This window comes from Chenopodium quinoa, unplaced genomic scaffold, assembly GCF_001683475.1.
Source record: "Chenopodium quinoa cultivar QQ74 unplaced genomic scaffold, ASM168347v1, whole genome shotgun sequence".
In the NCBI taxonomy this organism is placed as follows: domain Eukaryota; kingdom Viridiplantae; phylum Streptophyta; class Magnoliopsida; order Caryophyllales; family Amaranthaceae; genus Chenopodium; species Chenopodium quinoa.
In genome coordinates this window covers 11,983,010-12,008,622 of record NW_018742204.1, presented here as the reverse complement: position 1 = coordinate 12,008,622, position 25,613 = coordinate 11,983,010, and the positions used below count along the sequence as shown (strand labels likewise).

General features: G+C 33.2%; 1 protein-coding gene across 6 annotated transcripts; it reads right to left on the bottom strand.

The window, feature by feature from the left end:
- Nucleotides 1–695: 695 nt before the first annotated feature.
- LOC110718592 lies at nt 696–10,829 on the bottom strand. 6 transcript variants are annotated; one of them, XM_021897471.1, is made up of 8 exons: nt 9,865–10,829; nt 5,513–6,855; nt 5,109–5,293; nt 3,375–4,171; nt 3,031–3,231; nt 2,011–2,256; nt 965–1,174; nt 696–790 (listed from the first exon to the last, which is right to left on the bottom strand). In XM_021897471.1, the coding sequence occupies exons 4-5, from the start codon at nt 4,160–4,162 to the stop codon at nt 3,174–3,176; spliced, it is 846 nt and encodes a 281-aa protein (XP_021753163.1). In that variant the 5' UTR covers nt 4,163–4,171; nt 5,109–5,293; nt 5,513–6,855; nt 9,865–10,829; the 3' UTR covers nt 696–790; nt 965–1,174; nt 2,011–2,256; nt 3,031–3,173. The 6 variants fall into 6 exon arrangements, with proteins under 6 accessions (XP_021753163.1, XP_021753170.1, XP_021753178.1 ...); XM_021897478.1 differs by having other exon boundaries at nt 965–2,256; nt 5,513–5,681; nt 5,819–6,855; XM_021897486.1 differs by having other exon boundaries at nt 965–2,256; nt 5,513–5,681; nt 6,166–6,855.
- Between the last annotated feature and the right edge of the window lie 14,784 nt (nt 10,830–25,613).

Genomic DNA, 25,613 nt, shown 5'->3' with positions numbered 1-25,613 from the left:
AACATACCCTAATCTTCAAAATCATAGAGGCTAAATTAACTAGATATTTGCTGATATTTGTATAATGATACTTATATACAAATATAAAAGTTAATATTTTTATATAAATATAAGATTTAGCATTATTTATTTGGTCATTTGGCAAATGAGCAAATAGTTAATACTCATTTGTCAAATGAGCAAATAGTTAATACTCATTTGTCAAATGAGTAAACATTCCTTTTAATAATACATTAAATCAACAACCATTTCTTTGCTCATTTGTGAAATGAGTAAGCATTAGTTTCCTCATTTTTCAAATGAGCAAATAATTAGTTATTTATTTAAAAATAAGAAAACATTTCTTTGCTCATTTAGCAAATGAGCAAATAGTCAGTTGCTCAAATAGTTAATCAGGAATTTAACAAATGACAAACAACTTAGTCAATAAGATAGAAAATCATATCCATTACATTGACATAGCAAAATTTATACTTAGAAAATCCTAACAACATCATAAAAACATTAAATCAACTAAGAACATTTATCACATTTGTCCTATTAAGAACATCATAAAACTAACACTTCTATTGTTCTGTACAAAAATATACAAATCCTAAGAACAATTGATCAACTTCAGTCTTCAATTCTCTCCGTTAATTGCTCTTGGATTGCTGCCCCTAGCTTTCTTCAGCATCACTTGCTTCCTCATTTTCCTTTTGGACAACTTGTTTAACAGGTTTAACAGTATTTACTTCACTTGAAATAATTGAGAGGGTATACTTCAAACGAAGTTTGTCAATGATTATGTCTTGCAAAGAGAAAAAATGAAGCAATAATTCAGAGTAAGTATAGGGTAAGTAATGGCTTCATGAATGTATATCAACAAGCTGCTCACAAATTTTAATCTAAAAAGTGCAGATTTCTCATTCCAGAAGAATCAAATTATAAAAATTGCAATTAGACTTTTTCTGGTTAGACTTACATTATTTTTCTTTAAACCTGAATTCCACTTTTGCAAACCCATATATGTTTCCATATGCCTCATCATTACAACACCGCAATGCAAATGATAATCATCTGAAGACTTCCAAGGTAAATCAACCACAACAGACTCCATAGACTTGATTTGTTTTGACAAAACAACACTTTGTATACTTCCTTCACCATTCATGAAATATGAAAATGCACTTTTCTGAAAATGAACAAATAAGTTAAAATAAGAACAAAAACAGGTGGAACAAATATAGTTAGAACAAGCAGAACAAGATCAAGATAAACAACTAAACTCAAATCATTTTTCTAAAATAATCTAACAAAATCTTGAGCCATTACTGCCACCTACCCACACAAACCTACCCACACATTACACAATTCTGATTCCAAAAACTAATTTCAGAATCTGATTTCAGATTCTATTACAGGTTGTATGTGTGCTTGTGTGTGTGTGTGTGTGTGTATGTGTATGTGTGCGTGTGTGTATGTGTGTGTGTATGCGTGTGTGTGTGTATTTGTGTGTGTGTGTGTGTGTTTGTGTGCGCCTGTGTATGTGTGTGTGTGCCTGTATACAATCAGAAACTCTCAAACACATTGTTCAAATGCAGAGATGCACATTATGTAGAAAAATAAATCACAGAGTTTTGCAAGTATCCTCTAGAAAAGTTTTACATGTCATATATCCCGAAAGAATCAAGCTGACCATGAATAGATTCAAAGTGAGGTCAGAGACTAACAGGAAGCTATTTAAGACTTTGCTTGTGTGTGTGTGTGTATGTGTGCGTGTGTGTATGTGTGTGTGTATGCATGTGTGTGTGTGTGTGCGCCTGTGTATGTGTGTGTGTGTGTCTCTGCCGTGAGTGTGTGTGTGTATTTTCTTGTTATGGGAGAAAGAAGAAATTCAGAGGAGAATCCTCTGAAAGGGTTAAGGTACCAGTGATATAATGAGAGGAGACATGAATAAAGAATCTGGTAACAACATGGCAGGCATCAATGTGGATATTAATGATGAAGAAGAAGTGGCAGAAGACATACCAGATTTTTAAGCAATTTCTTATTTTCTCTAGGACCTTCACTGTAATCAATAACCTCAATTGTACCACAGTCTGTGGTGGTGTTAAAACATACCAGATAATAATGATCCTTTTCAAATACCGGGAAAAAGAAAAGCTCAATATCTTTCTTTGGGATGATTGTTTTGCTGAATTCCAACTCCACAACCTCACAAAACATTTTATTCCTTTCTTGAGCACGATCACTTTCGTATTGAAAAAGGCAATCCTAAAAAATAAATAAAGAAAAATACATAAATAAGATGAACATAAATGAAAAGAGTAAATAAGAAATGAGTAAAGTGAATTTGAAATGAGAAAAGTCATAAAATAAGTAAATTGAAATTTTTTTTACAAATGAGCAAGTGAATGTTTTGCTCATTTGACAAATGAGCAAAAAATTAACTGCTCATTTGGCAAATGAGCAAAGAATTAATTGCAGTTATCATTCAATTATATATGTAATTACAGAACATACAGAATGTTAGTTGTCAGATAGCATCATAAACATAAAGAATTAAGTCCTTTGGTTTAAGACCATATAGAATTATAAATGCAGCATGTCTGTGAATTCTCACTCGTCACTGATTTAGACCATAATACAGGTCATAAATAAGAGTCTGAATTGTGCAGGACCAAAATTAGACCATAATACAACTCATAAACACTGATTATACATTGATTCAGACCAAGGAAGTCAGAATTTATATTATTATTAGTTCTGTATTTCAAATATTTTATCAAAAGATTTTATGTTATTTAGTATCCAATAAGAGACTTGAATTAGTTCAGTATTTAATTTTTGCTCATTTGACAAATGAGCAAGAATATTTGACAAATGAGCATTGAATAGTTTGCTCATTTGACAAATGAGCAAAGAACTAATAATAGTTTTTGCAAATACAAAACAACATCTACATTCAAATATAAAAAAAATTATATGAAATGAGCAAAGTGAACATGAACAAAATAAAACAAAATAAAATGAACGAGTTGAACTTACAACAGCATTAAGACCAAAAAAGAAACGTCCACAAGAATTGACATCTTTATATTGCTCATTAAAATTCAGAACAGTAGACCATGCATTAATGATATTGCCATGAATTTTGCTCTGAGTTTTTAGCATTTCAAGTTGAAATAGCATTACTTCATTATCAGGCTCACCCTTGCATAAAAACCCTTGCATAAAAACCCTGCATCACTACATATAAGATTTAGGGAAGTTAAAATAATTTCAATCGTAGATATGTAAAGTGAGAATATAGAGCTAGACTTGTTATAAGAAAGAAAAATAAAGTCAGTTGCCAAAATTTCCAGAACCGAAAAAATTGAATAAATACTTACAAACGATTTTTCTTCTCATGAAAAAATGAATCCATAACACCTTTCTGAACTGCTGTTAATGGTGTATATATGTTGATAATCCGAGACTTAAAAGGAGATCTTATTTGCAACGATGGTTGCACTTTACGCTTCTTTGGAATACAACTCTCATTTTCAGCATCTCCTTTTCTCTTAAGCGCAATTGGGTCTTCTTGAGCATTCACAGCATCAGCATCATCAACTGATTTAAAAGCACCAACTTGTGCACTCACAGGAGCAACTACAGGTTCATCAGTAGGTGCAATGCTGGGGGACTTCTCCTGAGAATCATCTTGAGAAGAGATTCCTAAGTTGAATGAAGGAGTTCCACATCCTTTGGCAACTGAACTTCTTAAACTATATCTCGTACTTGACTCTCCAAGTTTTTTAAATACATGTTCAGCAACCTTAGGCTGTATGATAACAGATGGATCTTCAACATCAGGTATACCACTTGCTATGTCAACACATTCAGCAGCAATCTTAGTAATATCAATTGGTTCTGATTCAACCCTAGCATAAATTGTAGATTCAGCATTCTTGTCATTGCCTGAAATCTTCGAAAACCTATCCCAAGCTTCAATTACAGCTGGATCTTGCCAATACTGTTCATCTTGGCTAAACTTCTGCTCATCACAAACAGTCATTGCATCTTCCTTCAGCTTTTGAATCTTCTCATTGTTTGGAAAATACTTAACAGCAGTTTCATGTTTTTCACTGAAATCCATGTATGCCAAGACTAGATTTGTAGATGCTGTTGCAAGCTCCATAAGGCATTTCTAACAAAAAAAAAAAAAAAAAAAAATTAATTCATAATAATGAAAAGAAGCCAAGACCATCTTGAATACTTAAAGGAGTACCAAACTTTAGAGCAAAATCATGATCAGCTTGTTAGAGTTTTCTTTTGCTAACAATTAGAGGATCATTTAACACTACACCTGGATCCTTAAATCCATTTCCCCAATAGCTAAAAGTCCTTTCATGCAGTAAATTAAAACATAGATGCTCATTTGTCAAATGAGCAATCAATTTTTTGCTCGTTTACCAAATGAGCAAATAGTTGATTACTCATTTATCAAATGAGCAAACACCTACACATGTTAATGAGGAGGTTTTACCATCTGAGGTGTTTAAAGCTAATCAGATTTATGTTTAAAGCTAACCAGAAGATGTATCTTAGGGAGGATAGGGATTGGGCTAATAACAACTCGCACACCCCCAACCTTTTAACCCCCTACTCTTTCATCGCACGGCAATCCCCAAATTCACAAAACAACAATACAAATTCACAATTAAGTAAAAAATTAGGAAAAAAAAAAAACAAAAAATGAGCAAAGTCATATAAAAATGAGCAAATTAATATAAGTTTCCAGAAAAGTCATATAAATACCTTCTTCGGATCTTGTTCAATTTCTTCATTTTTTGTATGAATTGGATCAGATTGTTCTTAAAATCAAGCAAAAACAAAAAAAACAAAAAAAAAAATATTACATAATTGTGTAATTTTCATCCAAATCACACAGTATCAAATGAGCAAAAAATAATTGCTCATTTGACAAATGAGCAAATATTTTTTTGCTGATTTAGGAGGTCCATTAATGTGCTATAAAAGCACCACATTGCATCATTTTCCTTAAAGCAAGATTTGTTCCAATTCAATTCTTCAAGCAATGCCAAAGACATAGAAAAACTAAGTATTGGTTACAAGTGAAATACCAGTTTTGGTTGTTTGGTGCCAGAAGGACCAACAAGCTTCTAGTTTTTATAAAAAACTCCAAGCCTCCCTTAAAAATTTCCAATTTCTCACGACTTGACAACATATTGGTTGTCCAACCTTTGAGAACTGAAGTTTCTCGTTTGGCTCTAACTTCCTCAATGACAAACTGATCAACGTATAAAAGCTACAAACAAGTAAGATAGAAAAAATTAGCACATTAAAATTAAACAAATAAAAGCTACAAACAAGTAAGATAGAAAAAATTAGCACATTAAAATTAAACAAATAAAAATTAATACATTCAATAGCTACAAACAAGTAAGAAAAAATAATTAGTAAATTAAAAATCAACAAATAAGTAAAAAATACTACATTAAAAAAACAACAAAAATTAAAGTAATACCATAAGAAACAGTTAGATCCAGGAAAAGAACGAGTTTGACGTTCTTCCCAGAAAAGCTTGGCCTTCACAAGTGAATCAAGGATATACTTGCACCAATTCAAGTCCTTTATTTTATCAACATCAGAAAGAAATGTGAGAATATCAGAATTGATATTCACATTTTGTTTCCCTGAAAAAAAAATGAGCAAAACAAAAGAAAAATGAGCAAAAGGAAATTTAAATGAACAAAATATAATATAAATAAGCAAACAAAATTGAAAATTAGCAAACTCCTATAAAATTTAAACCATGATGTTGACTCTCCACCTTTTCCTGATGATATAACTAATTTATAATATAACTTGAAATTTTTTGACAAGTATGTTAATATGAAGTATGTACCAAATCCTATTCCAAATTTTTTCACCCATCTCATCATTGACTAACAACAATAATCCATCAAAATATAAATAAATAGAACAAAAGATAAATACATATATATATATCTTATTCTGAAAGTGTCAATAGTCTCTATCTAATGATGTATAGATTCAAGTAACTGATTCTATACATATATGACCAACAACTTAGATAATATAATTGCTATATATAGCACACAACTGCTAAGTGCTAACTATAACTAAAAATAAGCAAAATAAAAATAAAAAGTTTACCATCCATCAATGTAGAAACGCATAGCACTACAAAGTTCCTTTTGAACATAAGACCAGCTGAGTTATGCTCTTTCAGAAACTCTTTCAGCTCCCCTATTTTGATAGAGAGTGAGTTGCTATTGAATTGCTTCTTCCATTGCTGAATCACTTTCTTATCTCTGGAAAAATTATTTTTGTCAATTTCTATGCCACCCATTGGCAGCCAAGTACTTGATGCACATGCTCTTCAGTGATACAAAAAGGTTCAGAATCTGGAATGTTTAAAGAGCATGTGTTAGCATCAAAGTGATGCGCCAACCATAAAGCCAGCAACAAAGGCAGTTGGGTCACCTTCAAGAACTCCATACACCCGAATCCTATTGCTCTAATAGCTTTCAACTGATTTTCTGAACATTTTTCAATAACTTGAACTATGGATGAAGGGGACATCCGACTATGTAATATCCCATAAACATGAGACTTCAAATCTTCCCCTTCATTGCTGGATTTCGTCTCCTCCAGCTTAATCTTTTGTTTTTCTTTTAATCCTTTTTCAACCTTTTTACCTTTAACCTTAGTACCAACTAATACCTCTGATGAACCAACACCAGGCCCTGTGAACCAACATTAGCAGCAGGCCTTGCTGAAACAACATCAGCAATAGCACCTGATGAACCAACATCGGCAGCAGGCTCCTTTTCAATAGACTCCCTGCTCATACAAAACAATTAAAAAAAAAAGTAAATAATTAGTTGGTAATTTTATACAAATGAGCAAAAACATATATACTCATTTGTCAAATGAGCAAAAACATAGACTTAAATGAGTAAATTTCATTTACTGCAATACTATAAATGACAAAACAAACAGGAGAGAATGCATAATTATGGAGTACATTTCATTATATTTATTCTCTGATATTAGATTTTTGTTCTGTTATTAAAGCTTAATTTCAAATGAATTAAGCTTTTTTTATTGGTAAATAGAAAATTTATTACCAAAAAGAAAAGTACACAGTACAAAAAAAAGAGAGCAAACAGCCCATCCAAACTACAAAGACCACAAGGCCAAACAACCACAAAAACCAGTTCAAGGCTCAAGGTTAACCACCTTCTAGGAAGGGTGCTAACCTGAAACAAGAATAAACCTGGATCCTAGCTACTGTTCAACTTCTAGGAAGGGTACCAGAAGCAAGGACCAGGCTCAAACAGCCTAACAGCCTAACAGAACTCAGAAAACAAGCCTGAACAAGATAAACAAGCAAACAGCCCACACTAGCCAACACAGCAAGGCAAATACAATAAAACCATGAAACTAAAAAGAAAACCAATATGCCCTAAGACCAAATAAGCTTCCTTCTGTCAATCTCAGTGCTTCTGCAAGCAACTCTGTACACCAATAGTCTCAGCAGGTTCACACGAGCCTTTAAACCCTCTGAATCCAAATACAATGAACTGCTTCAGCCAAGAACATCAAATGTCAGAAACCAGTTCAGCCCGAAGGCACACAACCACCACCTACTTCCCAAACCCGTCCCCGACCACCTTCTAGGAAGGGTGCCCAACACGGCGAGAGGGAAAAAACACCTACCTACCCTCATGCAAGAAGGCATCTTCATTGAACGGAGCTACAAGCAAGGACTAGGACAAAGGCCAACACAAAAAAACAGAAACAAACAACACAAACTAGCTGAAAAATAGGCACTAAAACAGCCTGAACAAGACACAAAACAGAAACAGCAACTAACTCCAGCATGAGCAAACAGCAGCCTGCAACACCTGAACTCAGCTAACCAAGCCAGCATCCAAACACACCAAGGATCAGCACAACAGCCTTCAGACTGAGTGAAGCAGAACAACAGACTACAGCAGAGAGGACACCCAGCAAACACAGAACCAGAACCTCAGATCTGAAGAAAAACGAAACAGACTGCAAGGACAAGAGCTGCACAGAACCTGCCACACTGACAGACACCAACAGCCTCGCAGACAGACACAACAGCCTTAACAGAATCATGACTAATCTTTGTTAATTATAATAGTCTGCAGTGCTACATTCTCAACCAAAATCGACGGTAGGAACACTGGCCTATATTGCCCCAGAAGTCCTTTCCCGAAAGGAATATGATGGAAAGGTAGTGTAACAACTAGTGAATAGTGATAGAGCGCTCTAGAAAAGCTCAGTAAGGTCAGGAGATTAAACAAAATTCAGCAAGTTAGGTAGACTACATGACATAAAGGTGCAATTACACATCATGGAGGACCTTACAAAAGACTCGGAACCATCGACTTTACTGGTTAGATAATATAACACATTCAACACTCCCAAATGAGCAAAAACAATTAAAAAAAAAAGTAAATAATTAGTTGGTAATTTTATACAAATGAGCAAAATCATAGATACTCATTTGTCAAATGAGCAAAAACATAAATGCTCATTTGTCAAATGAGCAATCAAAGATGCTCTTTAAGTGACAAGCAAAATTTTTGAGCAATCATCTACGGGGCTGACTTAGCTGCCTTCCTCCAGACCTTTTCAAATATCATCCAAAACCCATACAGTTTAACAATGTAGATCACAAAAAGAATATCGAAAGATAACATTACCTAATTTCCAGCCTTGAGTTAATGTTGGACAAGAAGCAGAGGAGCTATTACTTTTATACAATAGTAGAGAATTATCAAAACAATATGGGCTACATCAGAATGCAGTTACACCTTCAGGATTAGCGCTTTACTGCTATGTTTCTATTAGAAATAAATAGATTTTTTTTGGTTTTGATAGCATCTTAATGTACTATCACCATTTATTTATCAATTTTACAAATTGTTGTTTCCGATACTAGACAAACAGCATTTTACAAATTTTTGAGAAATTACATAAAACGAAAATCAATCAAAAAAGTCGCAACAAAATCAATCAAATATAACAAAGTAAACAAAAATTAACCTAAAATCAGAGATGAGAAACGAAAAGCAAAATGAAAATCAATCAAAAATCGCAACAAAATCAAACAAAAATCGCAACAAAACAACATAATATCGCAAATACAAAACCAAAACAAGAACACTTAGTAAAACCAAAATTCAGGCAAAATAAAACTAAAATTTACTGGATAATCACTCAAGAAAACGAAAATAAAGCTAAAATCAACAAAAAATAAAAAAATAAAACATAATCGACACATTGCATGTTAAATGAATGAGCTAAAATCAGAAAAAATTAAACGAACATCAAAACGAAAATAAAACAATGAATGTAACCTAAAATTAATCGAAAAACAGCAAATGTATAAACAATAGACTTACATTAACGAAAATTGATGAAGATTGAAGAAGTTTTGATGAAAAATCAGAGAGCAGCAGAGTATGAACACCGTAGAATTGAAGGAGGAGAGAGAAAAATGAGCGAAAAAGAAGGAGAGAGAAAAAAACGTAGGAAATAAATTTTGAAATAAATTTGTTTAGTTTTGTTTGTTTTACCGGGTTGTATTATGACCCTTGGATGTAGTTGATCCAACGGTTATAATATGTCCTCACATAAAATAGGGTTCTCACATAAGGAGGGTGGTCTCATATGATCTTATTTCTATATATATATATATTGTTCTAGTAAGCAATTGTACATTACACATAACATAATATAAGACATGAAATTTTAGAATAAAACAAATATACAATAAGAAATTAGACTTATTTTGAGTAGCTTAAGAAACTATACCTTATTATGGGGCGAAATAATTGATGATTTAGACAGGGAAACCATGGTCGAATTTGAAATAGCATCAACACAATTAGATCCAAAAGGCGATGATAACATCGTCAAAAACCTGAAGCAAACGCTACATTGTTGTAGCATTATATCTCTCATAATTTGGTAGCAAATAGAAAAAATCATTTTTGTAGCATATTAGTTAGTCGAAGAACAGATCTAAAGAGGAAAAAAATATGTAAACGCGGCGGAGAATTTACCCTAAACAATTTGTGTCAACTTTATATAACAACAAGGCTAATGCACTTGGCCTATCACTTATATCAGTCTATCAGCAACAGTCAATACTCAATAGTGAATCTAGTAAATGATAATAAGACTTTGAAATGTCCGTCAAATAAAAGTCTTTGTCAAGGTTGTGGTCCAATAATACAGTAGCCTAAATTTTTTTTTTTTTTTTCTTGAATAGACCTAGCCTTTTTTAAATTGCATTACTCAAGTAATTTTGGAGATAAGAATGATTTAGAGAGTAAAAAAAATGGTTTTAAACTATATAACTAAAAAGAAAAGTAATGCAACTAATTTGAAACTTTTGTTTTGGAAAAATAATGCAACTAAAAAAAATTACTAGGGGACATCGTGAATGGGCTTCAAAGTTGAACAATTTTAATTCTTACAAATTGAACAAAAAGATTAGATAATTCAAATTATGAAGCAATAGTGGTATAAGTACTGTAAATCGAATGATGATTCAAATTATGAAGCATTAATGGTATAAGTACATACTGTAAATCGCATAATAAGACATGGTAATCAAATTACCGTAATTTGCAGATTTCTTCGCAGATTTCGAACACGGATTGAACAAAGTAAGGAGTAATTCGGCCAATTCGAATACTGAAGGAGCAAAGAGGAAGATTTGAAGTCGAAATCGTAAAAAAAAAAAAAAAAAAAAAAAAAAAAAAAAAAAAAAAAAAAAACTGTAATTTCAGAGAGAAAGCTAGGGTTTATTAAAAAAAAAAAATTACTCGTAAGACATGGTGAAAGGTTGAAGAAAGAGAAGAGAGGAACTTTCTGGATCATATAGGGACATAAAAATCAAATTATATTGGGAAAGATTTTATTTAGTGAAGTTGAATTAATAATAAATAATCTAAATAGAATCCTAGGATAAATTAGGTAATTTTAATGGAATAATAAGGGCAGATTAGGAAAATAAAATAAAATAAATAAGGAATAGATTCAATATGGGTAGATTATTTTGAAACGTCCAAAATAGTGTATGGGACTAACATTATGAAACGGAGGGAGTAAAAAATTACTCTTTTCGTGTTTTAATAAGTGTTACGCTTATCAAATCTGACCATGTTTTAATAAGTGTTACATTTTCTGTTTTGACAAAAAGCTACATTCAAATATTATGGCCTTGTTTGACAAATGGGTGTTGGCGGTTGGTTGTTGGCTAATTCACTTAGCTTGTTTGACCAGCTGAAATGTTTGGATGTTTGTAATGGCTTTTGAAATTGGTTATTTTTAAAAATGTTTGGTAAATTAATTATTGACTGTTTATTAGATAATTTGTAGGTCAACAAGCCAAAAACCAACAAAAAAGCTACTTAAAGCATCTTTTTCATTTTGGCTTAAAAGCCAGTTTTTTTCGCTGAGTAAAAAGTCAATTACCAAACACATTATTTGGCTGTTTGACCACATAAAAAAGCCAAAAGTCAAAAGCTAAATAAAAAGTCATTTACCAAGCATTGTCATATCTCTCTTCTCTCATAGTCCCCACATAAACCCACTAGTACTTTTTTTATTATATATTACCTCTCACATTCATTACTTTTCAATAAACTATTGACCCACTATTTTTCTTTTATAATTTTTTAATACTTCAATTACCCCACTTACCTCTTATTGTATTTAAGTTAATAAAATTGCCTAAAACTATGTGCCGGTCAAAGTGTAACACTTATTTAAACACATAGATCGTAAAAATAAGGGAAAAATACAGTTTAGTAATCCTAACTATTAACAATTTACTTCTAATAATCCCAATTATGGGCTCAGTTTGCCTCCAGTGATCTCAATGACCGATAACTTGTTGGAAGGGTGATTTTTTTTTTTTTTCAAAAGCCCCATGTTCGAACATGGTTTGCTACAATAAGGCATTGTTTTGGTGTTGACCAATTGGGATCATTGGAGGCAAACAGCCAAACATACCCAATAGTTGGGATTCTTAGATAATAAACCTTATTCATACTTCCTCCGTTTTCTTATACTTGCAACAGTTTGACTTTTACACTATTCATATAATCTACTTTGACTAGCTTTGATGATTTATAGCTAAGAAAAAATATAGTCATGTGAGATCTTGTTAGATTCGTCTCGATTTATACTATTTTAATATATAACATTTATAATTTTTACATATTGATAATTAAAGATATAAACGATTGAAATAATGCATCGGCAAGTGTGAAAAAATAAGTGTTGCAAGTAAATAAAAACACAGAAAGTAATTATTAGAAGTAAATCACTAATAGTTGGGATTATAAAAATGTATTTTTTTCTATGTAGTAAAATATAAATTTAACATTGGGGTTGAAGATTTCTTTTTATTTTTTTTAACCTTATGGGACCCTAATGTTTTTTTTTTTCAACTTTTGTTACTTAGAGTCCAATTTTCGGCCAAAAACTAAATAAAGGAGAGTTTATCAATAATCTATAGCTATATATAACTATAAATTACTGTGCATGGCACGGGATCTAACCTAGTATATTTCTTGTCAGAATAGGTCCCACTCGTCGGAATTAGTTGTGGGAAAATGAAAAGGGTAATGCTACTAAACTTTTAAAATTTGGAGGGTAGTTTTTTATTAAACTTTTTTTTTACTGGATTTATTAAACTTTTTAGCAAGTAGTTGTTCACAAATTGACCTGTTAAGCGAGTTGTTTCGTGACAATTTTTCCTTATAACTACTTTAGTTTAAAGGTGAATGCTACTTTGATTGAGTTATTTGACAATGTTGTCTTGATAAAACAAACTTATAAGTAACATTTTAGACCTTCTCCTTTATTGTTAGAAACCAATGTAAAATCTTTCAATTTGTTTCAGTATGATGAAAATAGTTATGATTATAAAAAGGGAATTTTAAAAGTGAAAATTTTTGAGTGCTGCAAGTGTAATGAGATGTTATGAAATAATTTAGCTAAGTGGAATATTTTTATTTTTATATTATTTTCTAAAGATTATGTTTGAGATACAAAGGTTATCATATAACTAATATATAAAGCTAAACTTTTAGACAGGCGACGAGACAGCGACATTTGGCGTATCAAATTTTCGCCAAGTGTCGCGCCACGTAAGATAGAGTCATATATATAGAATTTAATTTGTAGGATAAAAAAATTACTCCGTAGTTTATAATTCTATTTTCAATCAAATTTCGATAGAATTTTAGGATAAAATTGTTAATTTAGAGCTTTATTTTCGATAAAGTACCAATATTTCATATGTACAAATTGAATTATTATTTATTTAAAAAATAATTAGATTATAACTCTCATAAATTATTATATAAATTTATTTTTTGTATCATAATATTTTTTTTAGAGAGAAGGAATTAGTTCAAAATGCACCACATCCTTTATTTATAATATATTCTAATCAATTTAAATAATATATACTTCACAATCTAATATAATTTTATTACTCTGTGTAGACCAGTCATTGTCAATCGGATCTGGTCCCAAGTCATTTCAAACAGGGTCATTATTTCAGGTTACGGGTCAAGAAATATTTTTCACCAATATTATTATTATTATTAATCATTACATGTCTACTACATAGTTTTAATTTTCACAAAAACACATCAATTCTTAACTAATTTTGTATCAATGATATATTTTAAAATTTGACATATAGATTAAAAATTTATCTTAAAATTCAATAAACAACCCGGGCATCGCACGGGCACAAAACTAGTTATAAATTAAATTTATTTCAAAGATCAATGATCAATAGTTTTAAATTGTGTACAACAGTTTTTAATTGTGTATATTATTTACAAATAACTTGAACTAGTCATTATCTTGTTATAGTTGGCTCATCGACTTGCTATTCATGGAAGGGAGATGGCTGTTAGGTACAAGACTCATTATCTTGTTCCAGATTGTGTTTCAAAATTATATGAAGCTGAGAAAGCTCGTGTTGCAGCAGGTTCTAATCAACAAAACTGATGCTCAGGTTGTCTTAGTTATGGATGTCAGTAGCTTTTGGTTCTCCATTATGGATGTTGATAGCTTTTGGGTTACTAGATGATGTACATATTCTTCTCCTTAGGAGAGTAATTTTGGAGCTATGGTTAGCCTATTATACTGGCAACTTTTGTAATTACATCAATTTTCAGTGTAAAAGGTATGGGATGTACTATGTAAATATTAAGGCCTTAGCCTTTTAATCTAATATATCTTCTAGTTGTGTTAAAAAAAAACTTGAACTAGTCATTAAAAGTTATTTTGAACTAAGTAATATCGATCAAGAGTATTGATTTGTTGATTTGTTTACTTATTACATAATTATGTTTGCAAATGTGACACTTTGATGGATAATTTGTGTTATTACAATAGTTTTGGAACCATGAGTTGTTTGGTTTTCTTGGGGAAAGTAGCTAGGCAAAGTGAGATTTTAGTCACAGCCTTTTGACAAACTGGTCTGCTAGTCATAGTACGGTCTAAGGACCTGTTCTCATTGACTGAACTGAACTGAACTGAACTGAACTGAGCTGAAATGAATATTTTATAAGAGAAGGAAATTAGGAGCTGAACTGAACTGAACTAAGCTGAAATGAACTGAATTTCAACGTAAGAGAACAGGCCCTAAGTCTTTAATAGACTCGTGATCATCATGAGGCGCTTAAAATTATCTTCAATGGTGAGATTTGAGGAAATTTTTTTAGGAAAGAGAGTAGTTTTTGTAAAGGATACCAATAAGTTGGTATCTAAATTTAACAACTTTCTAACTCCAAAAGAAAGTTGGTAAGTTTAAATCCTCTCCAATGGTGAGACTCAAGTGAGTATTTTTAGGAGAGAGAGAGTATTTTTTTGCAATGTATACCAATAAGTTGGTATCTAAACTTAGCAACTGCAAAAGAAAGTTGCTAAGTTTAGATACTCAACTTTGAGTCTCATTTGACAAAAAATGTGGATCCCTGTCAATATTCTAATACATTTTGTAATTTATTTAAATTTTATCTTTTTTTTATCTTACAATATTTGATAATAAAAAAGAAATGATTTGGTGAGCCATAACTGAAAGTGTCATTTGTATACTTTAGAGAGTCTCACCATTGGAAAATTAGGCTTTACATGAAATGTTAAATTGAGAAGTGAATATGGTATCACCATTGAAGGTAAAAAGACAACTCATTTTGTATTGGATTTTTTGACTTTTACCACCAAAAAAAATCAAAAAAAATGTTTTTTACAACCAAAACTTCTAAAACTTTTATTTTACCACCAAATAAAAAAATAAAAGTTGTTTTTTACCACCTGCCGTCAAAAACCTAACGAAATTTTCTAAATTCTTCGATTTTCGTGTCAAGCACAGGCTCTTTAGGGGTTTTGGGGGGCACTTTAGTCCTTCGAGTCCAATTTGAGGTCAGAATTAACAAAAAATGATCGGAAATGCCTCGTTTAGCGTGTTTAAAAAAACCTCGATTTGCGTGAAAACGCAAAACGAGGCATTTCCGATCATTTTTTGTTAATTTTGACCTCAAATTGGACCCAAAGGACTAAAGTGCCCCCCTAAACCTTTGAAAAACATCTTTTGCGCACAAAATACGAAGGAATTTTTTTAAACCGTTAGATTTAACGGTTTTCTTGACGTTTGGTGGTAAAAAACAATTTTTCGAAGTTTTTTTGGTGGTAAAATCAAAGTTTTAGAAGTTTTGGTGGTAAAAAACATTTTTTTGATTTTTTTTGGTGGTAAAAGTCAAAATTTCCTTTTGTATTTCAATACTTAAATTTGAGTCTCTCCATTGGAGATAGTTTAGCTACCCAACTTTGAGTCTCATTTGACAAAAAGTGTGAGTTCCTTATAAATATTATAATGTATTATGTAAATTATTTAAGTTTTATTTTTAATTTTTTTTATAAAAAACTTACAATATAGATTTGGTGGGCCATAAATTAAAAGTGGCATTAATATAATTTAGGGAGTCTCACCATTGGGAAATTAGATTTTCAAATGAGTTGTTAAATTGAGAAGTCTTAGGTTTCACCATTGAAGACAAAAAACAACTCATCTTGTATTTCAATACTCAAAATTGAGTCTTACCAATGGAGGTGGTCTAGTAGGGGAAAATTAAGCGTGATCCGAGCTTGTGGTCGTGTTTTTCGGGCTTATATGCTCATGGTTTATTATGAAAGTCTTGCAAGCACTTGGTTTATAGGAGGCAACCACCCCATAGTCTAGAAACAGCGGTCTTGTGACCCCTCTTTATGATAGAAAATGATTTTAATCAAATGATATGGTTGTATATACATATTTTTGTAGTTTTAAATTACTTAAAAAGAAAGCATATTTTGAGAAATAGTTATAACTACTTAAAATTTGAAAAAACAGTTATTAAAAAATACGCAAACTATTGGGTGTAGGCATCCGCACTCAAGTGTTTGTGCGTCCCGTCACTAGGTGAAAAAATAAGATTGGCACCGCCCTAAGGCCACCGGTTTTTCAAAACCGGTGGGGAAAATAGGGAGAAAAATAGACGGGATTTTGAGGGGTGGTTTTTGCCGTCGGTTCAAACCAAACCGGTGGGGAAAACCATTATTCCCACCGTTTTGGTTCAAACCGGTGGCCTTTTATTTAAAAAAAACCCCATGTTTAAACCCCCTAACCTTACGTACCCAACTTCTTCATTCACGCAGCTTCTCACTCCTTCTCTCTCCAGCTCTCTCCTCTCTCCTTTCCATCTCTCAATCTCCTACTCTCTCCTCTCCATCTCGTCTCACCACCACCATAACCATCGTCGTCCTCTTATCTCTGCTCTCATCTCCCTCGTCTCTCCTTCTCTCTCCTCTCCCTCATCTCTCCTTCTCTCTCCTCTCCCCCGTCTCGTCTCACCACCACCACTAACCACCGCCGCCACCAAGTACAAACAACAACACCCTCGCTTAGTGCGTGCATGTTTCTGGGTTTAATTATTCGAGGTTAGGGTTTATAGGTTTAATTATTTTTGTTAAATGTCTTAATTTTATTGGGTTTGATTGTTGTAATATTGTTCGAAATTGATGGGTTAAATTGATTTTGGAATTTTCTGGGGTGATTTTTAAATTTTTTTGGTTTAATTTCTGGGTTTAATCGATTTTAATTCGATTTTTTTGTATTTTAATCTATTTTGGGATTTTCAGGGATGATTTAATCGCTTTGAAGTCGATTTTTTTATTTTAATCGATTTAATTTCGATTTAAATTCTGGGGTTCTTTTTTACGAGTTCTTGGTCATCAATTTCTGGGTTTAATCGATTTTGGTTCGATTTTTTTTTATTTTAATCTATTTTGGGATTTTCTGGGGTGATTTTAATTGATTTGAAGTCAATTTTTTTTTTATTTTAATCGATTTGATTTCGATTTAAATTCTGGGTTTTTTTTACGAGTTCTTAGTCATCAATTTCTGGTTTGTTTTTTTCTAGGTTTTTGTTTTTTATTTTTGTGGGTTTTTTTTGTGGGTGTGATTTTATTCGATTAAAGGGTACATGCAGATCGTTTTTGGTTTTTGTTTTTTTTCACAGCTTATTTATTTTAATCGATTTATTTTTTTGTTTTAATTGGTTCAGGTATATTGATTTAGATCTTAAATAGAAGAATCAAGCCTAAGAATCAAGATGCAAGAATTTTGATTTTGATGTTGTACTATTTTTTTTATTTATATTGTAAATTTTTTTTGTTTATATGTTGGAATTGTTCGATTTTTTTTTAGGAAATACTTGATCGATTTTATTGATCTATATTGTAATTTTTTTTTATTATATATTATAAATTTTCGATTACATTTATCTATATTGTTTTATTTGGATTTTGATATTCTATTTTTTTTTATTTAATTGTTCTATTATATTTCTTTTTCGAAAAAGGCAAAAATAAAATAAAATAAAATTACATAACATGTACATTGCCACCGGTTAACCGGTGGCATTTATATTTAAAACAAAAAAAATAAAGCGGGAATTGTTACCATCGGTTTAACCGGTGGCAATACTTTATTTCGCCACCGGTTTTGAACCGGTGGCTTTTCAACTGAGTATTGCCACCCTCCAAATGCCCAACGGTTCAAAATCGGTGGCATAGGGGGCTTTTGAACCGGTGAGGAATTGCTTTTTTCTACTAGTGCGTATCATTTTGCTTTCTCTTTCTCTATATTTCTTTTTTTTCCCTTCTCTTTCTCACTCCTATGTTCCTCCTTTCTAGATCTAAATTGGTGGTCAGTGGGGCTGCGGTAGAAAGGATGAAAGAGAGATCTAAATACACACAATGAAGTGTATCAGTCGATATCGGCGTCGCAAGAGGTGCGATTCTCGAGCCTCCCCGCCAGAACCCAGTCTTCCCCTAACCGCCTGCGACCCTAAATCATCAGAGCATCGCAATCCAAAGCTCCAAAATTAAATCCCCCAAATTCCCTCCCCCGAAAAAATAAACTCTCTTTCTCCAATCTCCATTAAAACAGGAAAACATTGAGCAGCCCATCAATGGAGGGATTCTCTAAAATGGAACGGTAACCGAGGTGGGGGGTTTCTGGGCGCCGGGGGGTAGATATCGGAGGGTTCTGGCCATGCGGTGGTCAAGATAGAAGGGTTCTGGGTTGCTGGAAGGAGTGAGCGAAAATTCCGAGTACTCGGAATTGGAACCGGAATCGGTTAGGAACTGGTGGGTCCAGAACCAGAATTGGACCCGGGGGTTCCAATTCCAGGAAATAAATTAAGGACCCGGTTATAACCAATTCCAATTCCAATTCTAAACTTTTTGGAATCGGAACCGGTTGGGTACTCGGTAACCTAATATATGCTAAACTAAATAAATTTTAAATAATAAAAATATGTTGAATCTATCTAATTTGTAAATTAAAAATGTATTATTAATACCTATCATAAATACAAATAGCTTAATGCATATATAAATATAAGTATTAAATGCTAAAAATGAACTTATAACTAAAATAAGAATTATAATTTGTATTATATTGTAACAATATCATACATAAGTGGGTAGGGATGGCAATTTAATCCGAGTTCGATTCGAATCCGATCCAATCCGAAGGAAAAAAATCCGATTCGAATCCGTTTAAAATTAGTCCGAATCCGAATTCGATAAAATAGATCCGAATCCGAATAGGAGGTGGATCGGACTTGGACCCTACGCAAAGTCCGACGGAGTCCGATCCGAGTCCGAATCCGAGAGTATAAGCATATGCTCTATAACTCGGGACAATTATTTGCTTGTTTTGTAGCAAAATTTTGTTATGTACGTAACTATGTTATGTTTATACTTTAATTGGTATGACAATACAAGCAATTATAGGTATATGACATTACAAAAAATAAAAATAAAAAAAATATTCGGATCACTTCGGAGGTCCGTATAAACGGACCGGATTTGGATCCAAAAATTACGAGTCCGATCGGATTTGGACTTGGATTTTTCGGATTCGGACTCGGATTCGGATCCGAGTCCAGGGTTCGTTTACTAAATGGATCGGATTCGGATTTAGCCACATCCAACCCGAATTCGATCCGTTTCCATTCCTATAAGTGGGTACCCAGAACTGGTACACGGTGGTTCAAATACCAATTCCTAAATTTTAGGACCTGGTTGAACTAATTCCAATTTCAGATCCGAATTTTAGGACCCGATCCAACCAATTCCAAGTTCGGGTCCTAAAATTTTGATCGGGTACCCGGTTTGCTCACCCCTAGTTGTTGGTAAAGGCGCCATCAGAAAAGTTAAACATCCTGTTAACCAAATCAATTTGCCCCATTATCAGGTGGCTATTGAGAATGTCGACAGAGAGGGACAAAGATGTTTGGAGAATTGGAGGTTGAGATGTTGATGTGGAGTTAATTTACAGTCAAGAGATGGTGTTACATCAACGTTTAAGGTCGTTAGTGAGGTATGCTGAGAGGTCACCTAATACGTGGCTACTTGTACATGTCACGAGCACGAAGTTACAATTTTATCCTCCATTAAACAGGTTGAAATACCTACAGAGCCCCTAGATTAACATTTTATAGCAATCAAAGAAATTAACATGAATTTTCCCTTAAAATAAGGCTACAGGTATGAAAATAGGAGTAGGAAGAAGAAGAAATAAAGAATAAGTAGCATGAATTTACCCTTAAAATAAGGCTACAGGTATGAAAGCTTTTGAATGAACCCAGAATTAGCATATTAGTGACACTTTAGAGCTTGTAGTGCAGGACTGCTGGGTTCCTAGAGATATGATGGTTGTTGCAAGAAATGAGAGATTGTATATACTATAATACGAAGTAGTAAGTTGCTTATGATAAATGGTACAGACGAGTAAATGATTAATTAGGTTAATATAATGAAGATATACTTGAAAATTAATTCAAAAATGTTTTTACATGGAAACATATGTGTCAAAGTAAAGGTGGTCATTCTTCCTAAAAAAAAATTAAAGGTGATCATTGGGCGCCTGGGCAGGCAGGCCAAGGCTTAAAATTTCAGCTCGTATCACTGGTCAGGCTAAACTTTGGCCCGAAAAGTCCGTTCCCAAACTTGCCCAAAATGCTCGGCCACGCGGGCATTTCGGGCCAGGTCAAAAAAATTAAACAAATTTGCAAAAAAATGATTTCCCAAGCCCGTTCAATTATTTGAAATGCTTTCCCAAGCCTGTTCAATTATTTTGAAGTGAACCCGAAATTAGCATATTAGTGACACTTACTAGGGCTGAAAGCTCGGTTTTCGATTTGGTTTTTTGCCCAAATCAAAACCGATTCACCATATTTCCATTTCTTGATTTTGCAAACCACACTGCACCACTTTACCTTTGAAACCGAATCAAACTAAATCACCTAAATTTCGATTTTCTTAAAAAAAAAAAAAACAAATCGCACCGAATTTTCCTATCAAGCATCATAAACATCAAATTTGCAAAATTACCGAACCAAAACACACCAAACAAAACCAAACCCCACCCACACCAAACTGACAACCCAACCAAACCCCACCCCACCCCACCCAAACCAAACCGAAACCACCACCACTAGATTTTAACCAAAAATAATGAAATTTAAAAAAAAAAAACTAAGCACGAAAATTACCAGAAATCATATCAAGATCATATAAATGGATTTATTAAAAATTCATAAAAAAAAGAAAGAAATTTAAAAACATGAAATAATACCTTTTAACCCAAAAATGGCCTTGAATTTCACCTCAAATTTGGTTTAAAACAATCAAATACGACCATGAAAACTCTAGGTTTTCATATTTAGAGTTTCTATAGTTGAATTTGACCATTAAAACCTTCATTTTGGCTAAATTTTGCGAATTTTGTTACGAAAACCTTCGTTTTGACCTTAAAAATCTTTACTTTGATATGAAAACCTTTGTTTTAGCCAAATTAAGTGAAATTTGTGACGTTGTGCTAATTTTGATAGACAAAGAGGAGTAGAGGCAAGGAGAAAGACAAGAAAGAGGAAAAGAAAAGAGTAGATCGAAGAAGAGAGAGAAAGAGGAGATTGAAGAAGAGAGCGAAGAGGAGAGAGAAAGAGCAAAGAAAAGAAGAGGAAAAGAGAGAGAAAGGGCAGAAAGAGGCTGAGAGAAAGATTAGGGGTTTTTTTTTTCCCTTTATATACTATGTAGTATAGAGTTGGGCTAGGGTTTTTTGAGGTTGGGCCGAAAATTCGGTTCTATTTCGGTTTTTCATTTTCCGAAACCGCCCGAACCATATAATTTCGGTTTCTTCATTTTGCAAACCGTAACCGAACCACTTAAAAAAAAACGAACCATATTTGTTATTTGGTTCAGTTTTAAACCGAGTTTATTTCACCCCTAACACTTACGTTATTCTTTTGCTAATTCCGAGCTCAATTCGGATCCTTTAGGGCTAAAATGATCCCTAAAACCTTCACCAAATATTATTTGACACGTAAACCGATGAAAAAGTTGAACGAGGCTGCAATTTATAATTTATAAGAACTTTTGGGCTTCAATTTGCAATTTTTTTTTCAAATGGCTACAATTTACAAATTACTCGATAAAATAAAAGATAAGTTGGGTAGTTGGAGTATTAAAAATTTGTAAAGAGAAAGATAGTGGGTTAATAGTTTATTGAAAAGTAATGAATGCGAGAGGAAAGAAATGATAAAAAAAAAGTAGTATTGGGTTTGAATAGGGACCATAAGAAGAGCTAGAGAGACATTATATTTAAATGTAGTTTTTTAAGTGTAACACTTATTAAAACAAAGAGAAAGTAGTGGAGTACAATCTTTGACCCATTCTTTTTAAATAGTACAATCTTGGAATAAGCCTGAGTATTACAACCTTTTGGGGTCTCAATTTTAAACAAGACAAAAAACTTGTAACCGATTAAGCAGGTTGATCAAGACACATGTCGTCATATAATTGGTGACTTTTTTTCCTTTTCTCTTTTCTTCTTCCTTTCTCTTTCCCCTCCATGCTTTTGGCCACCTTCCCCTCCTCGTTGCTCATACCTTTTTTGGCCACCCCATTTCCCTACACCCCACAACTACCCACCTCTGTTTCCTTTTCCTTGCATCCCTCGCCTTAGCGAGCTCGCCACTTTCCCCTCTCCATCGAAACCCAGAAAAAAAACCCACCACCTCTGTCCCTTGAAAACAACTCAAATGCCCACCCCTCTCCTTCGAAACACAATGCAACCTCCAATTGATGTTGATTTGCGATTGTTGCTGCTGAAGGTTATTTGCGATTGTTGTTGATGTTGATCCAAGAAGCAGTTTCGGTGGTGATCGAATGATGTGGGGATTGACATTGAGGGGTATGAGAGAAGAAAAGGGTGGTTGCGATGGTATTAAGGGTGGTAGAGGTGGTCGTTGAGGGGTATGAGAGAAGAATGGGGTGGTGGTTGTATAAAGGGTGTAATTGTGGTGTTGGATGAGACTTGAGAGGAAAGAGAGTGTGGCTCGGCTGGCGGTGGGAGAGCTGGATGCCGGCTGTACCATCGCCGAGGAGGACTGCGTGTAGTGGGGGGGGGGGGGGAGAGGAAGTGGCTTTGTGGTGGTGGAAGTGTTGGCTTGGTGGTGGGTGTTTATCTTTTAATTTTATTATTAATAATATTTATATATTAATAATTAATAATTAATTAATTAATTAAATTGACAAAATTAATAAAAAATGACACATGTCACAGTATTCTGTAAAAATAGATTACCAACTGAGATGGTATTATTTAAAAAGATTACCAAACATTTTGTTCTTTAAAAAAGTAACCGTCAAAAGCAATCGGGAAATCAAAGTTTATATGCCAGATTAATTCGTCAATCTGATGGCAAACTCGTAAATATGAACAATACTGTTCATTATTTTAATTTTGCTAGCTGTTGTTTAATTATTTCAAGTTGATCAAAAGCGACATGTTTATACCATTTCCTGCATGTAACGGTGAAAGTGGGCTTCAATTTTCATTTTCTCTCTCTTCCTCAATAATTTTGCCCCTCCTATCGATTAATAACACCAACAAAGCAACAAATTTATCAATATAAATTTCAGTTTATCGATTGCACAAAAGAATGAAGTGATTTCTTTTTAATTTCACAAAGTAGTTGTTGCAAATCAAGTACAGACTGCCATTTATGAATCTCAACTTCAAATCTTCAATGGATAATAGATGAGTGGGAGGAAGATGAAGATGTTGGTGATGTCGAAGTAGCTTGAAGTCTTGAAGATGAGTGGGAGGAAGAAGAAGATGGGTGTGAGGAAGGAGAAAGAAGAAGACGAAGGTTAACGTCAGTCAAAAGCCTATCTAATGAAGTTTGTCGCAAATCATCAATCAATAACTATATACTAAAAGACACGCTAGGAGATACTATATACTAAAAGACATACCAGGAGATGACATATTAGTAGTTTTTTTGTTTTAAAAAAATTAAATAAATAAAATTCAATTATAGTATAAAATCTTATACAAAAATAATTTTTTATATGTTAATTGCAAAAATAATTACTTTAAATAAAAAAAATTTGATATACTCTTTTCCCACAAACATTTATGACTATGATAGAAAATATTAACGTATTTTGCAACATACTCCATAGTTTAATTTAATTACTTCAAGAAAATATTCATATTTTTCCACAAACAAAAAAAATAGTTGTTTATTTAAAATTTTGTAAAATAACCAATTATATTGAAAAGTTTATATTAATTTTTTAAAACTAAGGCACAAGACCTAAACTAGTCAATTAGTTTTGCATATATCCCTAACTTAGGTCCTGTTTGATTCACCTTAAAAAAATAATATTAAGTAAAAAAAATTTCAGTTCAGTAAAAATAAGTTCAGTTCAGTAAAATTAATTTCAGTTCAGTAAAATTAATTTCAGTTCAGTAAAATAATTTCAGTTCAGTAAAAATAAGTTCAGTTCAGTAAAATTCAGTTTATTTAAAGAAGAATTATAATAGAAAATTAGTAAAAATAATTTCAGTTCAGTAAAAATAATTTAAGTTCAGTAAAAATAATTTCAGTTCAGTAAAAAGTTCAGTTCAGTAAAAATAAGTTCAGTTCAGTAAAAATAATTTCAGTTCAGCAAAATTAAGGTGAATCAAACAGGGCCTTACAATTGAAAAAGAGTATAATACCTGGGGATGGCAATTTAGTCCGGATCCGAACCTACTCCGCCCCGATCCAAGGTAAAAAAAATTCGCTCCGAGTCCGAGAAAAAAGTAATCCGAATTTGACTCTGTTAAAATAATTCGACTCTGAGTCGGAGGAGGGTCAGAGTCGGATCCTACAAAAAATCAGAGAAAAATCCAACTCCGAAAAATGTCCGACTCTGACAGATTATCTGACTCCGACTCCAATAGATAGTGGATTTTTGTGTGGGTCATGGTGGCATTGGGTGTGGGTTTTAAATACCCAAATAACCTAATTTCTCAAAGTATATAGAATAACGAAAAAAATCGGAGTTGGGTCAAATCGGAGGCGGAGGTCGGATATTGAAGTCGGATGTCAGAGTGGGAGTCGGAGTCAAATTTAGCCTAATCCGCTCTGAGTCCGACCCGTTGCCATCAATAGTAGTGGGATTTGTTAAACATCGCCCACAAATTACTACATAAAGCCCACAAAATTCACTTGGTTTGACAATGTTGCCCTTGACCTAAAAAAAAAAACACTCACACTCTTATCACTCACACTCTCATCGCTCATCTTCTTTCAACCTCTCTAAAAAAAAAAATTCAAACAACGGCAATGTCGAGGCGGCAAGGCAAGGAATTGGCGGCGGCGGCGGAGGGAAGGAGGTCCCAAGGAGGCAAGGTACAATTTGTAAAAAAAAAAAAAAAAAAAGGAAAAACCGCCGTGACGGAGGTGGGGCGCCCTGGCTGGACGCCCAGCCAGCGGTGGTGGCGCCAGCTGCAGACGCCGCCACCAGTAGGCTGGCGCCTGGGCTGGACGCCATAGCCACAGTTGTGGCGTTTATTCAAGGCGCCGCAGCCGTGGCTGTGGCGTCCAGCCCAGGCGCCGCAGCCGTGGCTGTGGCGT